Consider the following 17885-nt stretch of genomic DNA (forward strand, 5'->3'; position numbering starts at 1 on the left):
CCAGCCAGTTTTCTGGCTAAAGAAACCCAGAATGTTCTTTATTTTTTTAAGACTTAAAATATTTGAGCTAATCGTTATTTAATTCACACTTGAACTATTGCAGCAAAATGCAAGTAATGAGTTTATTGGAGATAAAGAGTTTGAGGCATGGATTGGCATATTGATTGAATAGCTATTTACAAGTGAGGCACACTAAGCCACAGGCTGTATCAGGGAGTAAAATGGGAGAATCAAATAGATAAACTCAAATTCCTGCAGGTAAGGGGCATGACATGACCGCGTTTCACCACTGTTGGACATTCTCTTTATTACGCTTGAAGCTCACACAAGTCGGCTCAGCTTCCCAGCTGCCAGCCACATACCAACAACAACAGCAACACCACAACAGGACTCTATACCGATCTTAAGTTGGCGAGGCGTGATTGCGATCCTGTGCAGCTGGGTCCGCTTTCCCTGCCGACCACGCCCTGCCACGAATTAGAACATAGATATTTAGTAAAAACATGTCATCTAACTTTTTTTTTTTTTTTTTTTTAAATTGTCCATCTCGTTTTATAAATTGCCCCCCAAAATTATTTGCATTGTGCTAATTTTGGCAAACATCGTCTGCCTCATTGTAAGGACATGTTCAAATTGTTGATGTGGTCATTTTCTCAGGGGTTTGAACTTTGAAACCAACCTCCTAGACTTTCAAGTGGTTGCTTTGGAGACAGCAACCAGGCCTGCAACTACTTGCAGTCAGTTGCTGACCCCAAAGCCACTTTGTGCATCAAGATGTCTATTAAAAATAAGTGGGTCTCCTATCAGACTGTCAACAGTCTGCCATTGAATGGGGTCAAGTTGGCAGTTACATGCAATCTGTGAGAACAGAGGGATTCACTGTGATAAATCAGCAGAATATGGCACCTTTATATTAAACATTAAACTGTGATGTAATTGCTGCAGGATGGCAGTTTAACTAAAGAATGACATAGGCACTCTGCTTGCTTTTATATAGGAATTTAACCAGGAGACTTTCAATGGGCAAGCGCTTATTGGTGCAAACACACTCAGATTCATAAATGCAGACAGATTTTAATGTGTTGCCAATCTGTCTGCATCAATGAGATCTGCCTACAAGTGATTGTTGCTACTGATTTGATGCAAGGAGGTTGCCATCCTGTTACCTTTTTTCGTGGGTGACTGAGCCAATAGTCACATGAATAATTTGAAACATGACCCATATCGCTTATGAAGATATGGTCCATCTAATAACTAAATAAAACAAGAAATGGACCAAATAAGTCAGACATTTAGTCAGTGTCTGGGAAAGTTTACTGCGAAGAACAGACGCATCAGTTTAAGAATTACTTTATGACTCTGTGACTTACCTTGAAAACCATCTGTCCCTTTTCCCTCCTGGCTCACTGCAGAAGCACACCTTCCTCCACATCATCACCCAATCATGTCTGACCATCGGCCGTCTGGAGGACGGCACCTATGGCCCCACTGTGGAGTACTGTAACAACAGTCCAATACAGTCGTGGATCCTCCACAACTACACTCGTCTGGAGGTCGCTAGACACCTCTACTTCAGTCCCACGGATTATTTTCTCTAAACTCAAGTCTGCTCTCGGGGGCTACGGGGGGCGTGAGGTGAGCAGATTAGCACAAGTTAGGTGTAGAATTAGAGGTTGGTGGTCATCATAGTTGCTCTGTAGCAATGTAGTTTCACACTGTTAGAATTCACTAGACCTGTTTGGGCTGTAATAGGCAACTTTGGCTGTTTTGAGAGTATGTTTGATTTTCTGATTTTTGTCAGTGAGAGTAGACTTGTGGTTCTTCCAGGTGTACGCCTGAATGTGCATGTGTTTTAGGAAGCATTAACACTTTTTTGTTATTGGTGACCTTTCAAGGGGGGAGTGCACAGAGACGTGGGAAGAGCTTCATTACACAATGACAGATGTCCTGTCAAGATGCTTCTCTGTATAAGATGCTATCTGGAAGACCTTTAGCTAATCTTTTTGCTAAATTACATCTCAATTGACATTTATTTTCCAAAATAAATATTATATTTTGATGTGAAAATTCACTGGCTGTCCCCTGGACTGCCTGCACATGATGAATGATGGCCGAGATGGAGGACGTGCTTATTTTTAGCTGATTATCTGCATGCGGAGCTTATTCAAATGGGCTCGCCATTGTTTACAAGTTCTTTTGAAGTGATCCTTCATTGTGAACCTATCTTTCATGGCTGTAGTTGCTCAGGCCACTCTCTTATTGGCCAAAAGCAGCTGTGTACACAGTGTTCCATGTACATTGTAAAATGCCCATTATCAGTGTTTTTTCACCACTAAGCCTTCTTATTTACATACTTTTGTGAGGAATGTTCTTCAGCTCAGCATTTCTGTCCATTTCGGAGTTGTTATTTTCCTGCCTTTTCCAGGCTTTGTGTCTGTCAGTCATTCTCTCTGTAGCCAATTCTGTTCTGTTGAGTAATTTGGAGTGAACATCTCAGAATCCTGTACTGTTGTATCTCTCAAAACGCTAAAGAGCAATTTCACTGTAGCATGCCACAGTTTCTGTGTCCAAGCAGGGCAAATTGGGTAAGGAGCTCCCGGGACTGCTGGTGTGTGTCAGAGTTGTGGCAGTATAGTGACCTGCTGTTAGATGGCCTGATTTGCTGTTCACTCTCAGATGTCCTCCTAGCATAGCAAGCAGAGAGGAGCACGTACACAAGAGAAGGGCTCCATTAAAGCAAATGACACTGTTGCTGAATCTGCCCTGAGATACAAAAGTATCTGCTGTGTTTGTATCCCACAAAAAAGCCACTCCTCTATCTAGATCCCCAGCAGCAAGCACAGAAGATCACGTCAAAACAAGAACCTCTCTGCCTTTCAGCAAGTCCAGTGTGCTGTGTGGTGATAAAGAGGATGCTATTCCTCAACCTGGGTTATGGTTAGAAACGGTCATCATTTAATTAGCTGGTCTCAGCTGTGCACACACTCGGTTTCTTGCTCTGGAGACTGTGCTTGGTTTGCTGGGAGGAAGATGGGAGTTTTCTCTGCCCCAAAGCAAGCATGAAATAATTATGAGCAAAGGACAGGGCCTCCATATTTCGAGTAATTTCATTGAACATGGAACTTTTTTCTTTTTCAAATCATACTTTTCTTGTGCCACATGTTCCCCTGGAGTAAATTTAGATTTTGAATGAAAGGAAAAATAGTATCTTTATGATTTAAGGCTGTTTAGAAAGGCTTTGTAAATGATTATGCCCTGCGCATGGCTCAAAAATGTAGTATTCATTCAGTCTGGATTAGGAAAAAATTGTTGATCTTTGCTTCTTTTTTATTCTTCTTCTCAATAGTTTAGGGAGAACTTTGCTATGAAGTTACAACTACTATTAAAGAACTACTTTTTAAATTAAAGTATAGTGTAGCACAAGCTTACTGTTCTTTTCCTTTGTTTTTAGACAGGTGTGTGAGGTTGTGTGCCACCTGCTCTCTTTGTTCTCACTCTGTTTGAACAAGTGTGCCCTGTAGGGCAGTCTGCAATGTGTACTTCAGGAAAGGTGTGTGTGTGTGTGTGTGTGTGTGGCTGTGTTTGCATGCACTTCTTTGTATCCAGGCAGATAGTGTTGGGCCCTTGTGTTTTATAGCTTGAGATCAAACATGGCCTGAGCGTCTCCGTGAGCTCATTAGTCTGAATATCCTCTGTTAACTGTCAAAGCACAATCTTGTTTTAATGAAGAATTATGCCTCGATTGCAGAATTTAAAAACCCCCAAATCATGCTTAATGACCAGTTTTTATGCCATGATGTATTTTTAGGTTACTTGTTCACCTGCGTTTTATTTTTTATGCCAATATAACATTGTGTTAAGCTGCAAACTGCTAAACCTGAGGCTATCTCTGTTTTGGTTTTCATTTATACGCTTATACATTTTCATATATTACATGGCATCTTTGTAGCTTCTAACATAATTTTCCCAATTTCTCTCGTGGCATTGTTTTTCTCTGCAGAGGCTCTGCTTCTCTTTACAAACCAACTCTCAAGTCCCCTACTCCTCTGCATGTGATCATTAGGATGAGAAAAGCAACTCAAGTGAGGAATGAAATTGCGGAAGCATGTTACTACTGAGGGTTTAAACATAAATGGTTAATCAAGGCTATTGAGGGCTCTCTCACAGTTGTTAGTGGGGGGTGTTATCTCTGGTGACGTGTGGCAGATAGCCACAGATTCTCTCCTGTGGTACATACCACTTGTGTGGTGCTTGAGTTCGAGCTCATCACAACAGGTGTGTTATTTCCAGTCTGGTCCAGTTTGTCCTGTTTTCTAGCCTTTCTGGTTTCCACGAAAAAGCATCACATAGGACAGACAGGAGCGATGGAGTGGAGCAGGAGAAGGAATACTGTAATTACATTAACGGGGACCCTGTTCTATTTAAGTGTCTTGATGAGCTATGGCAGTGACAGTGAGCCAGTATGCACAGTACCAGATCCCTGAGAGTGTAAATGGTTTTCACTCATCATTATTTTACTAAAATGTCTTTCATGAAGAAAGCCAGTTAATCAGTCATTGTCACCTGAGCCCAGTTAGACAGAGCCCAATCCAACTTGTCCCACGGTCAATTTAGTTAGCAGATGATGGCATATTTGGCCTGTGATGTGTAATGAAGCCACTGTGAGAAATGTAAGGTTATTAAAATACTTCTATAATGATAAGCTTTGCAGTTACACACCTTCATTAGTTCTGTACAGGTGTTTTTACTGGTATACAATGCTGTGCAAGTCTAGAGCAACCTCTTATTTCTTTATATTTTGCTAGGAAAAAGGGAACTAAGTGCAGTGATTCTCAAAACGTGCAAACATACATAGAAATACAGTTTATAAGGCAACAACAGAGTTTGAGCAATTGCAATGAGCTTGAAAGTCAATATTTGGTGTTACTGACTTTATACTTTAAAAAATGACATGGAAGCTGCCTAAGACAGTTCACTCTGTGTTAAAGTAGTCTTTAGGAATAATTCTCAAGGCCTCTTGAAGGACAGTCAAAGCTCTTCTTTTGTTCCGTGCTTTTACTGCATTGCAGTGTGTTTGAGTCCACGCTGAAAACTGAAGCTGCTGCCAATCAGATGCCTTATAGTTGTTGGTGGGTCAGAGTCTGACTTTACTTCTCGGTGTCAATAATTCCATCTATTTTGACAAGGTCCCTAGCACCACTGGCTGAATTGAACCCCCAACCATGACCGATCCTCCGCCATGTTTAATACATAACTGTGGACACTCCCTGTTGTACCTTTCTCCTGAACTCCTCTGTTCATGATGATTTGAACCTAAATTTTCTAAACTGGATTTATCACTCTATAAATATAATTTGGCATGTCTTGGCCTTTTATCTTCTCTGCCTCAATTTCAAACAATTTCTTATGATGTGTCAGTGAACAAGAGATGGATCAGTTCAATGGCCAGATACATCTCTCTGGTTCTGTGTCAGGTCTTTGCTGGATTCCCCCCCCCCCCTATTTTATAAGGACACGACAAATACAGTGAATCTGCTGTAGCCACTTCTTTTGTCCTTCACTTGTCTAGTTTCCTCAAAAATTTTAAGGACACACTGCACACCCTGCTCAAATATGGCAGGTTTTCTGCTAATAACTCTTTACAAATCACCTTGTTGGTAGGGATGGGTACCGGTGTCCGGTGCCATGATGGCACCGGTTCTGACATAAACGGTAGTAACCAGACCGAAAAGCAGCGCACATTTCGGTGCTTTATTACGGTGCTTTATTTCAGTGCTTTATTTCCTGGGCTGTGATACACTTTAGATTCTAGCCAATCATTTTACGTTTCCGAGGATAGTAGGCGGGTCCAGGTACCTACGTTCTTTTAGAGCAGAGCTACAGATTAAAAATGCCCAAGGCGAAGCGGTCAAAAGTCTGGCTGTACTTCACAGCAAAAGATGCAAACTCAGCAGCCTGCAACAAGTGCTTTAAGCTGATACTGTGATACTGTCAAAGGAGGTAACACCTCAAATCCGATGAAACACCTGGCGACGCAATTTAATGCTGTCAAACTGTGTTGTCTTTGAATCAGCTGAAAAATGGCAACAAATTGTGTTGTTTTTTTTTTGTGACACACTGCTAATACATGGACTGGTTCTTATATAGGTTTTTTTCAACTCTAACTGAGCACTTAAAGTGCTTTATACAACTTGCCTAATTCACCCATCCATACAAGCAACTTGGATTTACTATCTTGTCCAAGGATATTCGGCATGCAGACTGGAGGAGCCAGATATCGAACCACCAGCCTTCTGATTAGTAGATGATCTGCTCTACCTCCTGAGCTACAGCAACCATAGTAACAAAAATGGAAAATTTTTATCAGATTTTACACAATTTGCAACTGAGAGGCGGTCATTGTGGTGTACTGATTAAGGCACACACAATCATTAGGGTAGAGATATTTGTTGCAACTAATGTCACATTGTAAACTTTTTCTTCTCCTCGTGATCCCTGGTTACTTATGTGTTCTGAAAAAAGATGCTGCTATAATGTGTCGCATTAACAATAAAAACACAGTTTATCCCAAGCATGGTGTTGAATAAATAATCGTGATGTGGTCAGTGCTAACAAGCACCAGCAGTATTACTGCTGGTGCTAATGGTGCCTATTATACTGTAGCACTTTGATCAAAAAGTAAATATAATGAGCTGCAGTGTTAACAATAAACTCTTTTTCCTAGGTTATTTTAATAATTGGAATAAATAAATATTTAAAACTTATTGTTCCTGAGAATGGACCAGATCACCACATGTATGTGATAAGGGTCACTCAGAGGAACAAACATTATTATCACCTCACATCGCTATCATTTCAGCTCTTTGGTTTGATTTTCTGGCCTGCAGTGAATGGTTGGTGAAAATTAGGAGCTACAGGACCGGATCTTTTCCTTTGTTGATGGCACAGACCAAAACAGAGATAAAAACGGAGTATAAACAGACCCTACATTAATCTTTAAAGCTGCTTTGTAATTTCGGGATGTGTAAAGAATGTGTTATTTACATTCGTAATCAGAATATAATCACTTTTTTAATGGTCCAAAAATCAGCTTTAAAGACTAGAAAACGCCTCAGTAGACCTCCTTGTTAAGGTCAAATGTATGCACAGGTCTACGTTTACTTTGTATGCGATCCACTTGTTCATGATGTGTCTTCACCTGCTATTCAATGAACATACAGGAGTTTGCAAACCTAAACATAGTGATAAAACTGAAAACACTGTAGCGAGTTTGTTGCAGTGGTTTTAACATTAAAACAACTCCTTTTCCCATTACCACTGAATGTGGGGGGGAGTTGGCTCTAGAGAGGTTGATGCTTTTGAAGCTCAGTCAATCACAGAAACATCCTTTTGTTAAAGTGCCAATGACAAGTTTCTCCCCCGACAGGAGCCTCGATTTCCACAGCGTTTCACAGTGAGAGATGTATTGTATGAGGGGTAACCCTTTTTTATGTTCCTTATTTTGTCATTCTGTTTTTATTGTTTTAATAAATGGTGCAGGCACAGACTTAAGTTTATTTACTGGGTCAATGGTACAACAAAGCTGAAATTTGGGAAATTGGTAGTTAAAATGAATCTGAGGGTTGGTTTGAGTGATGCGCATAGATTCAGCTTTTCTTCAGACCACAGTTGAAGCAGTGAGGCACTGGCAGCTGACACTGATGCCCTCAGTGATGACCTGCATCTTTGAGAGTACATGACTGTAAAACACAGGGGAGGTTGGTCTTCAACTTGTAATTGTTTAATGTCATGCGTATATATTTACATCAGTTGTAACTGCCTGTTGTTTTGTTTTTTCATCTTTTCTCTCCAGCGACTTACTCTGCTGCATGTGAATAGCAACCAGTGCTTGGACATGCCCTCTGAGGACGACAAGATGGTCCCCACATTGAGAGACTGCAATGGCAGCCGTTCCCAGCAGTGGCTGCTCCGTAACATGACCCTTAGCGTCTGACTCGTCACCTCAGTCCTCTGTCGTTCTCCACCCAACCAGTCCTGGCTTTCCTTACCCTCACCAGATGGCTCTTACCACACATCATGCACCTCTTGCTTTTACATCCTGGCCAAGAAATGCAGAGAACTGGGCAGCAGCGGCTTTTCTTCCATTTGATCGTATTACAGTTCAACACAGGTTTGAGGATAAACTGCACTTGGCACCTGCATTTCTAAAAATATGATGAGCTGTAGCTTTGGGAACTTTTACAGATCTGAACTAGGATAATGACGTATCGGGTCGTGCATGGAAAACACTCACATCAAAGGAGTCACACTGTGATGGACACCTGCTAGCTGTGAATCTGCTGCACTGACTGCTGATTAGCTTCTGGAAAAACATAAACAGGAGACCATTTGTCATTTTCTGAGACGTATCTTTGCAATGGTTGAGATTCTATAACCACCACTGTATCCAGACAGGCATTGATGTATCTACTATAGGTACAGTTGTAAAAGAAAACAGCTGGTTTGCTGCTCATTCTCTTTTCGTGTCGGTGTCTACTGTGTCTATGCTTGAAGCAGAATGGTGGTCATTTTAACTGCAACTGTTGACTAACATATGGAGATCAGCACTGATAGGTGTTACCCTCTTAAGGTGATTTACTGAAGGGATAAAGTCGTAGCCCTTTATAACCTACAAATGCTTTTCCTTCTTCTTTATCAAGCCCACTGTAGCATTAGCTATTTAGGACGTGTCTTTTTATCACATTTCATGAGACCGTGTGGTAATAAATCTGCTCGAGAGAAAACGGAAGCCCAACCTTAACAAACTGAACAATCAAATTTCAGTTGAAGCCCTGACACCCATATCAGTTGTTACATTTTAACTTAAGAGGAGTGCCATTTTTATGAAGATCCCTTAAACTTGGTTAAAGAGTTGTACTAATCTCTTTAAAGTTTCTAGTACTGTGCAGAAAGTCTTGAGCCACCCTTAACTTCTTGATATTTGCAGTGCTTTATTGAAGTATGCAAACATACATGGAGATGCAGTATAAGACAAAACAGTTTGTATAATTCTAGGGAGCTTTAAAAAAAATCAGTTTTTAGTATTCTTCAACACAGCCTGAACTCTCTTAGGCAGCTTTCTTGTAACTTCCATAAGTAAGTCTTCAGGAATAGTTCTCCAGGCTTTTTAAAAGACATTCAAAGGTCGTCTTTGGATGTTGGCTGCCTTTCTTTCCATTCTGTCAAGTTGATCCCACACTGCTTTATTAATGTTGAGATCCGGGCTCTGGGGACGCCAGTCCATGATTGACAGTGTTTCACTGTGTGCTTTTCTATCCAGGTATGTTTTTGCTACATTGGCGGTGTGTTTGGGGATGGTGGATCTAAATCTGATCAATTTTGATGAGTTTTGAAGATCCCCCAGTAATAGTGGCTGAATTGCAGTCACAACCATGACAGAGCCGCCACCTTGTTTTACAGATGGCTATAGAGACTCACTATTGAACCTCTCTCCTGAATGCCTTTGTTCATAGTCTTGGTTTAAAGAAATTGTGGGGAAAATGTTTTTGCAACAGAATGCTAATAACAAAGCGCCTAAAGATACCCCCCCCCCCCCCCCAAAGAAAATGCAAAATCCCCCCAAAACATTAGTCTGAAAATGGTCAGGTGCAAGAACTTGTCTGAAATTAAAAACAACAACAAAAAAAGCAGTCAATGTCCAAAGACAAAATTTTAAAGATTCAAATGATAATTATTGCTCAAGACCACTTTAAAAATTGCATGAAACTCTAACTACTTTGGAAGCAAAGCAAAAGGAAATGAGGGGCAACTCGAGACTTTTGCACAGCACTATACCTGAAACATATCTTTGAAATTCCAGGTCGGTTGTTAACTGACGCAGCTGTTGATGTTCCGTATTACTCCAACAGGAATTACATCAAGGAAGTTAATCTATTACAGGTGATGAGAAATATGATGTTGGTTTTGGACTAGAAATACAAGTGATACATTTTGAATGAATGTAGATTTTAACAGGTACTTTTGAGAAAATCACACTGTAATATTATAGCTATCAAAACATCATTACATCAAAAAGATTATTTTTAAGTCTGTTTCCATATGATTTCAAATTCTTTCCATAGGAGATATCATGACATATCCGGGTGCAAATCTTTCCTTATAAAAGTTGTTACATGTTTGGTTTTTAGTGATTTTGGATGGTTGAGGCGTTTTATGTTTGAAAAGGATGGTTTGAGATAAAATATTGCAGCTTATTGATATTAAATAATTACCATATCTCATAAATAAATGATACAAAGTCTTGATCATTGCATTAAGTGAATATGAAGTATATCAGTACTCATCGTTACCTTTACAGATATCTTTCACCACATTCGGCAAACAAATTGTATTGTACATAATGCTGTTCAGATGTATCTAGCACCATTGTTGTTATATATACAGAACCAATTATTTTTCTAAGATGCTGTAAAACTGGAATATTCTTGCAAAACATACTGAATGATGATTAAACGAAACCACGTGATAGATTTGGAAGTAATAAAAACAGTGCTGACTGTGGGTTTTGAAATTGTGCTGTGTTTTGGAAATCCTCATTGGTCCCACAAAAACCAATTCGGAGACTATCTGAAGGACTAAGTACATGAGGGGTGGGGTATACTGCCCATGCTGCTTGAATACTGAACTGATGCCAGGTGCCTGCTTGGCATTCAGATTGAAAATCAGTGACCTCTTTGATATTACGCACACACATTTATTGTTTTTCATTATCTTAAAGTGCATGGTGTTAGAACAGGAATGTAATGTTTCAATGTGTGGGTTGCACATTTGTCATCTGTTTGTACATTTCGCTTTTTTTTTTTTTTTTTAATTTTTTTTTTTTTTTTGTAGAAAAAATAAAACTTCTGAACATAAAATAATGATTAGCTTCACTGTTGAGCACCTGACAGCTTGTCGCACCAAAATATACGGTTGATTAATAAGCTTTTAAGGCCTCACGTACATCTCATTACCCGGGGTTACTCTGTCCTTTTTAAATGTAGCAAATTGTACCGTCTCTTTTATTATGAGCTAGAAAAAAACACCAATACAACAGGATACTATAAGAGTTACATTGTAATGAATGTTAGTTGTTGGTTTTTTGCTTTATGTGTAAAGGAGTTTGTCATTATTCTGTGTGCTTTTAATCACAGAAGGCTCGACCTTTCAGGTGACTCTGAAAAAGTCTGAGACACAAAATTGTTCTTTTTGAGCAAAGCTTTGAAAAAATAAAGCTAGCAGAATACCCAGCAGACACTGGACGTCATGAATTATACAACTTTACTAATTATTATTTGGAATATTCATTCATTTTTCTGATTTTTGTTCAGTTGATTACTTAATGGCTTAGCCTTGAAGCCTTAAGTTGTTGAAAAGGACAGCATATATTTTTAATATTTGTTTTCTATACTCAAACCTCTTACAGGCAAAGTTGTCTGAACAGCAAGTCTGCACATTTCAGAAGCTGGAATCAGGAAAAAAAAAGGCTTGATGACTTACTCAATAAATGTCAGGCTTATTGATTGGAACCAGGATTTCCAAAGTGCTGCCCACAGTCCAGTGGCCACCATGATATAACACAAGGTAGCATTTCCAACTTCTTCTATTATAGCTATCAAATCAGGCTTCATAATAGACTTCATAGCAAATCATGTTAATACTTTCAAGAACAGCTGGTGTCAGTCTAGTCACCCAACTAAAAACTATTAAAACGACTAAAAATGGCATAAAACACCTTCCTCACTGCAAATGTGTTTGAAATCGGCATTTTTATCCAGCACAATATTATCTGCTGCCACTCTTTGTTAGCACAGAGCGTAGGAATTAGAAAACGATTTGAACATGCTGACGAACATCCTTACACTCATCACTTTATACAGTAAGTTAGGCTTGACTAGTACCCACTTTTGCCTTGCGAACTAATTGAATTTGCTATTGCATAGATTTGTTTTCTGCACATCAATGATGCAACTGCCTCTTTCCACCACATGAGCTATATTAGATTGTAACCAGGTGCCTATGAAGGCCGTTTAAGTACAATGAACTGTCATGTTCCAGTTTGACATTGGACCAGAGAATTGCCGCTCACTTGGTGTTTTCTCTTTTTCGATCCATTCTCGCGAAACCCCAGAGATGGTTGTGTGGGAAAATTCCAGTACATAAGTAATTTCAGCCAACCCGGCGCCATGTTCAGATGACATCTCTTCCCCTAGGTGATGCTCGATTTGAACTTCAGCCGATAATCCTGTCATTATCTGCATGCCTAAATTCACTGGCTGTGATTGGCTGATTAGATATGATGTTAGCAAGTATGTGAGTCTCAACACCTTTCTCACATCTACATGAAACAAAGAATCTCTGAAGCTAACTTTTTAACTTGTTGGGTATAGCATCATTAATCCAGCAAAAATATATATATATTTTTTTAATATAGTGCCAAATCCCAACAATGGTCAATACAAGTCACTTAACACTGTAAGGTAAAGACCTAGTAATACAGACAAACACCAACAATCAGGCGACCCCCTATGAGCAAGCACTTTGGCAACAGTGGGAAAGAAAAACTCGCTTTTAACAGGAAGAAACCTCTGGCAGAACCAGGCTCAAGGAGGGGCTTTGAATAAAACCTGACAGCCTCATAGAGATGTGTTGGCTCGAAGTGCAATCCAGAACAAAGTCCATGCAAAAATATTTGTACAAAAAATATAAAAATAGACCAATAATGAATATTGACTGTGTTGGGTGTGCTGATGTTCCTTGTTTCTGCTCAGCTTCGCATTTAAAGTACAGTGAGGAGAGTGGTGTAAGTCTTCATTTTTTCATCAAATAAAAGAAAGAATAACCATTTAAGCATAAAATTAGAAACAAAAACTATTTGTGCCTAAAGTCTCATTAGACATAGTGGGTAAATAATAAACACTCATAGCAGATATACTGTGCATTTTCATTGTCCTCACTTATGGTAGCTTTTTGATCAGTATTTCTCAAAGCTCTCTAAGGTGCCCACTGCAGAGGTATTAACAGTTGTTGTTGTGGGGCTGACAAAACATCAGTGCCTCACAGCGCTCCCAGCAGCTGCCCTGAGGGGACTGACTGTGGTTTCAGACAGTTTCACACCTGTAGGAAGCGAAACCCAGGCTGGTTAACGGGCCCTGTGAGGATAAGATAGCGGGTTTGTTGGCACACCAGGAGGGTCCATTAAGGGGTGAGATGCTTTAAAATAATAGCCCTAATGGAAGCCTTATCTGTGGCTGTCTGCAGCTTTCTGTCGCTCCGGAAGGTAGAACATCCTCACGATGAAGACTCTGCAGTTCTCCGCTATTTAAAACATGGTCTTTTTTATGCTCAGGAAATACTGTATAAATAGGTGGTTTTATCTAGAGACCAAAGACCATATTACACCATGTCTAATTCCCCCATTTTACACAACAAAGTCCCTATTATTCCTGAGACTGTTTGTTTAGAAAACACAAGGGAATTATTTAATGTTTTATTCAAAAACGTGAATTCATTCAGAAGCCAAGCATGCACACTATAAAAGTACCTTTAGGTTTACAGTAGTATTTGTGTCACCAGCAAAATCAAATGAGTGCAAAGGAAATATTTAAGTTGCAGCACCGGTGTGTGAGACTTACTGCAGTGCATTCAGCTACATGTGGCAATAAAAGACGATAGTGTGTGATTTGTGTGCACTAAATTGTGTCTTGTGTGTTGCAGTTAGTTATAGTTAATACAAAAGCAACAGTATGAACAATAGAATAATTGTGTTGAAGTGCATAAATGTGTTTTAGTGGGTTATTATAAATAGTGCTATTAATAAGGTTGGTAAATGCCATCCTTTTAAAGGTAAATCCAAGCATTAACTTGAGTTTTTTTCCCCTTTAAATCATGACTACTGTTGCTTATAGAAAAGCTCATTTTTGTTTGTTGTTTTTTTTTCCTTGAGCCCATCCTGGTGGAATTTCCAAGGACGCAACAGGAGCAATTGAACCTCGTCTCCTTAAGTCTGATAGTCTCCCTAACCCGTTTCCATTAAACCATCATGACAAGAAACTCAACACTTTCGTGCCCTGACTTCAAATCCAAGGCTGGACATTTTGTGTCCTATCCCTCCAAGTATCTGCAGTTTGCTTGATTGTATACCGGTCTGCCTGGCTCTCCCCTGCACTATATATAGGTTTCCATCAACTAAGTGAATCCAATAATGGGTAGTAGAAGAGAGAGAGAGGGGATAATCAAACCTCTGAATGTGTCTTTTCGCCTCGCTTGAGACCAAAGGAGAAATCCTGCACTTAATTGTTGAGGGGACCTAAAGTTCCAGAGCGCCTACGTTGGAAAGCAGCTTTAATTAGACATAGTTTGAGGCTAATATCTCAGATGGGGTAACATCCACTGCCACAGGAGGCACCCACACACCCACACATACCGAGAATAATGTACAGTACCTGCCTGTAGATGTGCAGAGCCAGCCTAGGGATTCAACTGAGACATTTCTGATGTATGCTTGCCATCTCTTGAGTAATTTTTATTGATTTTCAGGGAGGAAGTGGCTCTAACAAGCTTCTCCTATGTGATAATCTCCTTTTCACGACGAAAGCAGTGATTAGGAGGAAGGGCCCCGCTGCTTTCAGCAGTAATTGTGTGGTAATCAATCATCAATCTCCAGGAGCTGTTCGACAAAGCACTCCTGTTCAGATGCTATTTTTGACCCAGGCAACAACTAATAAGGTCTCGCTTCAGCTAGGGACAGAAAAACCAACAGACGCAGAATAATATTCCCATTTGCTGTTCAGTGTACCTACAATTTTTATCTCTTTTTAAATCTATGATTGCGTAGCTGTAAGAGGTATGATAGTTTGTTTTGCGGTTAAATGTTGCCATCTCTTTCAATCACTGACAAAAAGCTGTAATGTCATTTGATTACCACAAGATGCTGACAATTTCATATGTCCCTTGGAGGCACCACATTGTGACCCAATTGCTTTACTCCCATTTCTCCACCAAAGCAAGGGCTGAGGTGGGTCTGAGGTGAATGTCATGAAACTTGGTGCAGAGGTGTAGCAAAGGAAGAAGCCGTTCAGTTTATGTGTATGGTTTGTGTCTGCAATATATCCTTTTCTTTTAAATTGCAAAATAGGGCATTGCCCCATGGGCTCATTGAATGCACTCCCAGGGTGCCCTTTTGTTTAGAGATGCTGCTCTTCTTATCCACCACATGGTTTTACATTACATGCCAAGTATAGAGGAGAGTCTGATAATGCTTCAGCATCCAATCAGCATGCTTCAGATCATGTTAAAGCCTAATCTTTGCAGGGAGAAAAGACATAGCACACATCTTTTATAAGAAGAGGATTGCTTGTTCAAAATTCAAGAAATCAATACTGTAGCAGCTAAATAAGATTACAGAGAATTTTTAGTGAGGAAGTCGTAAATTTGTGGGGGGCGTAGAAGAACAAATCCATCAAAGCCAGCATCAAAGCTGAGGCGGTTTTCCCTGCACTGTCTTTGATTGTAGAGATTATAAAGGAAGATAGAAAATAAGAGAAGATTGCCTGACATGATGGCTGATCTTCCGAGAATAACCTCAAGTGCTATCCTAGCTGATTTAGGGAGGGGGACAAATGCATCTAGTGTCCTACATTGGTCTGATTAGATTAATAAATCAATCCCATCCTCACCCGCCCATCAGGTTTTGCCCAGGCTATTTTTAAGAAATGGGTTACAGAAGATCATCAAAGTATTTCTGATCACTGACTAACACATGACACTAGCTGTTGCATAACTAACATCTGCATGGAAGAAGTGCTTTTGGTGGAGAAAACCCCTTTTTCTTTGTTGAAGCAAAATGCACTACTTTTTTAAAATTCTCTCATTATTAGATGAGAACTTATCTGCATATATTCCAATTTAGTGCACAGAGTTACACATCAGCTGCCTCCTGGTGTGTGACAAGAACAAGCCCGGACTTTAACGTCTTTCTTGGATTTAGCTGTCACTGACAAGGCCTACCGTATGTGCTGAGCAGAATTAAGGAAGCGTGTCTGCAGGGTTGGGGATGCTTGAATGATGCTTCAATTAATGGTTTCTATAGACTCCCTTACAGTTGATAAGTTCTGCATGTTTGGATAAAAAACACTTACTAACACTGCATGATCTTTTTTCTTTGTAATTGTCTCTGTGGCTGCAAGTTAACCTGAAATCAATCCATGTGGAAATGGGAGCTTTTGTTGTGAATTACATGAAAGTAAAGGTACACAATGACAAACGGTTCCAGTAACCAGGACTGTGCAGTTTCAAAGGTTCCTGCATACCATCTCTGAATTGAGGAGGGAGCCTGAGGGTACATCTTTCACCTTCTCACAATGCTGTTAGTCAGTGGTGCTAGGTTTGGTCATTATGCAAATGTACTGTTTATAAGATTAGGGAAACCCGCAGTCAGCTGAGACTGAGGAAGTCACTTGGATGAGTGATGAAACATTTCTCTTCTCTACTTCCTAGAATTTGGCAGCATTTCAATGAAAATCATGGGCTAAACTCACATGCTCACACACACAAATAAAAAACAAAGCAAAATAAAGGCAAGAGGATTCATGATTTTTTAACCCAGGTTGATCTGAGTTACAGTTTGAGCTATGCAAGCAATTTTATGAAAGGAGGGGCGAGCACATTTCACATTTCAGACAAACAGTTGATGAGGATTCAAATCTCCCTACTCTTACTCTCTGATTGGTGAATGCTTTTTTTTTTATGTGTTCACAAAGTGTTCAAACCTTGTCTCTCTGTCAGGCAGCTGGTTGAATCTGATAACGAAGCCCTGCTTGAAATGGACTAACTTACATTTTCAAACTTTTAAAGCCAATTTCTATATCTGTCTGTCAGTATCACTGACTCTGCCACAGTTTCCACACATTTAGAATTTTGATTTTACTATGTAAGCATTAACAAGAGTCATTGTTAGTAAGCCACTGGGTGCATTGTGTGCAGGGTGCTGTGTTCAGCACACAGGCTTTTGGCTCTTTTATATTCTTAAAAAAAAGTGTTTTTTTCTTACTTTACTCGGTGCCTATTTAATCAGGAACATTTAATTTTCTCTTGATTTGGAGGCCTCAGGGGATTTTTAAATCATGAACACTGAAGATAATCCAAAGGGACTTTGTCATTAAAAAAGCTCCACTGTATCCTGGAGTTAATTGCTCTTTTTCTGGAAGTACATGCAGGAGAGACACTTTGACAAAAGTAGTGTACAGACTTTTGTTTCAGTGAGCATATGTATGAAATACAGCAATTAAAAATTTCTAGCTCGTGGTGCTGGCTGGCTGGCTGATGGCCAATCCAAACTAATAGCCATATTTTTTGCTCTGCAAATATGTGAATAGCCTTTTCCTCTTAATGAGGGCCAGAATGCAGGAATTGGGTGACCTGTGTCCCCCTGCACTCATTATAAAAGCACAGAATTGTGCAGAAGCTGAAGCCAATGTTCACCTGGCAATTATGATGGCCTGGTGACTGATGGGGAAATCTTTTCCTGTGTGTTCTCCTCAAGAGGACTGAATCACAGTGCCTTGCAGACAGTGCTCAGAGGCATCTCAACTTTGCTCTGTGCTGCCATGCAATCATTCATTTGGAAACAGTTATGTCAGGCCTTAGTGCTGTTTTTAGAAGCTACCATTGGTACAGTAGGGCTTGCTGGGTTCTGACTGGACAAGGAATATCATGTGGTTAAGTACAGGGACATAAAAGATATTAGGGGAGGTAGATTTCGCCTGGAACCAGACTGACTTAGCAGAGACTTTGCATTGAGAAAGGGTTAAAGAAAAGGGAGCAACAGGCCATTATAGATATTTACA

At 39.9% G+C, this 17885-nt stretch overlaps 1 protein-coding gene across 6 annotated transcripts in view; it reads left to right on the forward strand.

Annotated features, from left to right (window-relative positions):
- Positions 1–10883, forward strand: part of galnt13 (polypeptide N-acetylgalactosaminyltransferase 13) — a 36781-nt gene extending 25898 nt beyond the window's left edge. For 4 of the 6 annotated variants that reach the window (XM_082507180.1, XM_082507178.1, XM_082507181.1 and 1 more), the window contains 2 exons: positions 1413–1635; positions 7853–7941. In XM_082507180.1, the coding sequence (XP_082363306.1) occupies positions 1413–1598 (186 nt within the window). In that variant the 3' untranslated portion in view covers positions 1599–1635; positions 7853–7941. Of the gene's footprint in view, positions 1–1412; positions 1636–7852 lie in introns of all 6 variants that reach the window. The other 2 variants (XM_082507183.1, XM_082507182.1) reach the window with 1 other exon arrangement.
- Positions 10884–17885: the final 7002 nt, after the last annotated feature.

This window comes from Aulonocara stuartgranti (genome assembly GCF_965226115.1).
Source record: "Aulonocara stuartgranti genome assembly, chromosome: 16".
Classification (NCBI taxonomy): domain Eukaryota; kingdom Metazoa; phylum Chordata; class Actinopteri; order Cichliformes; family Cichlidae; genus Aulonocara; species Aulonocara stuartgranti.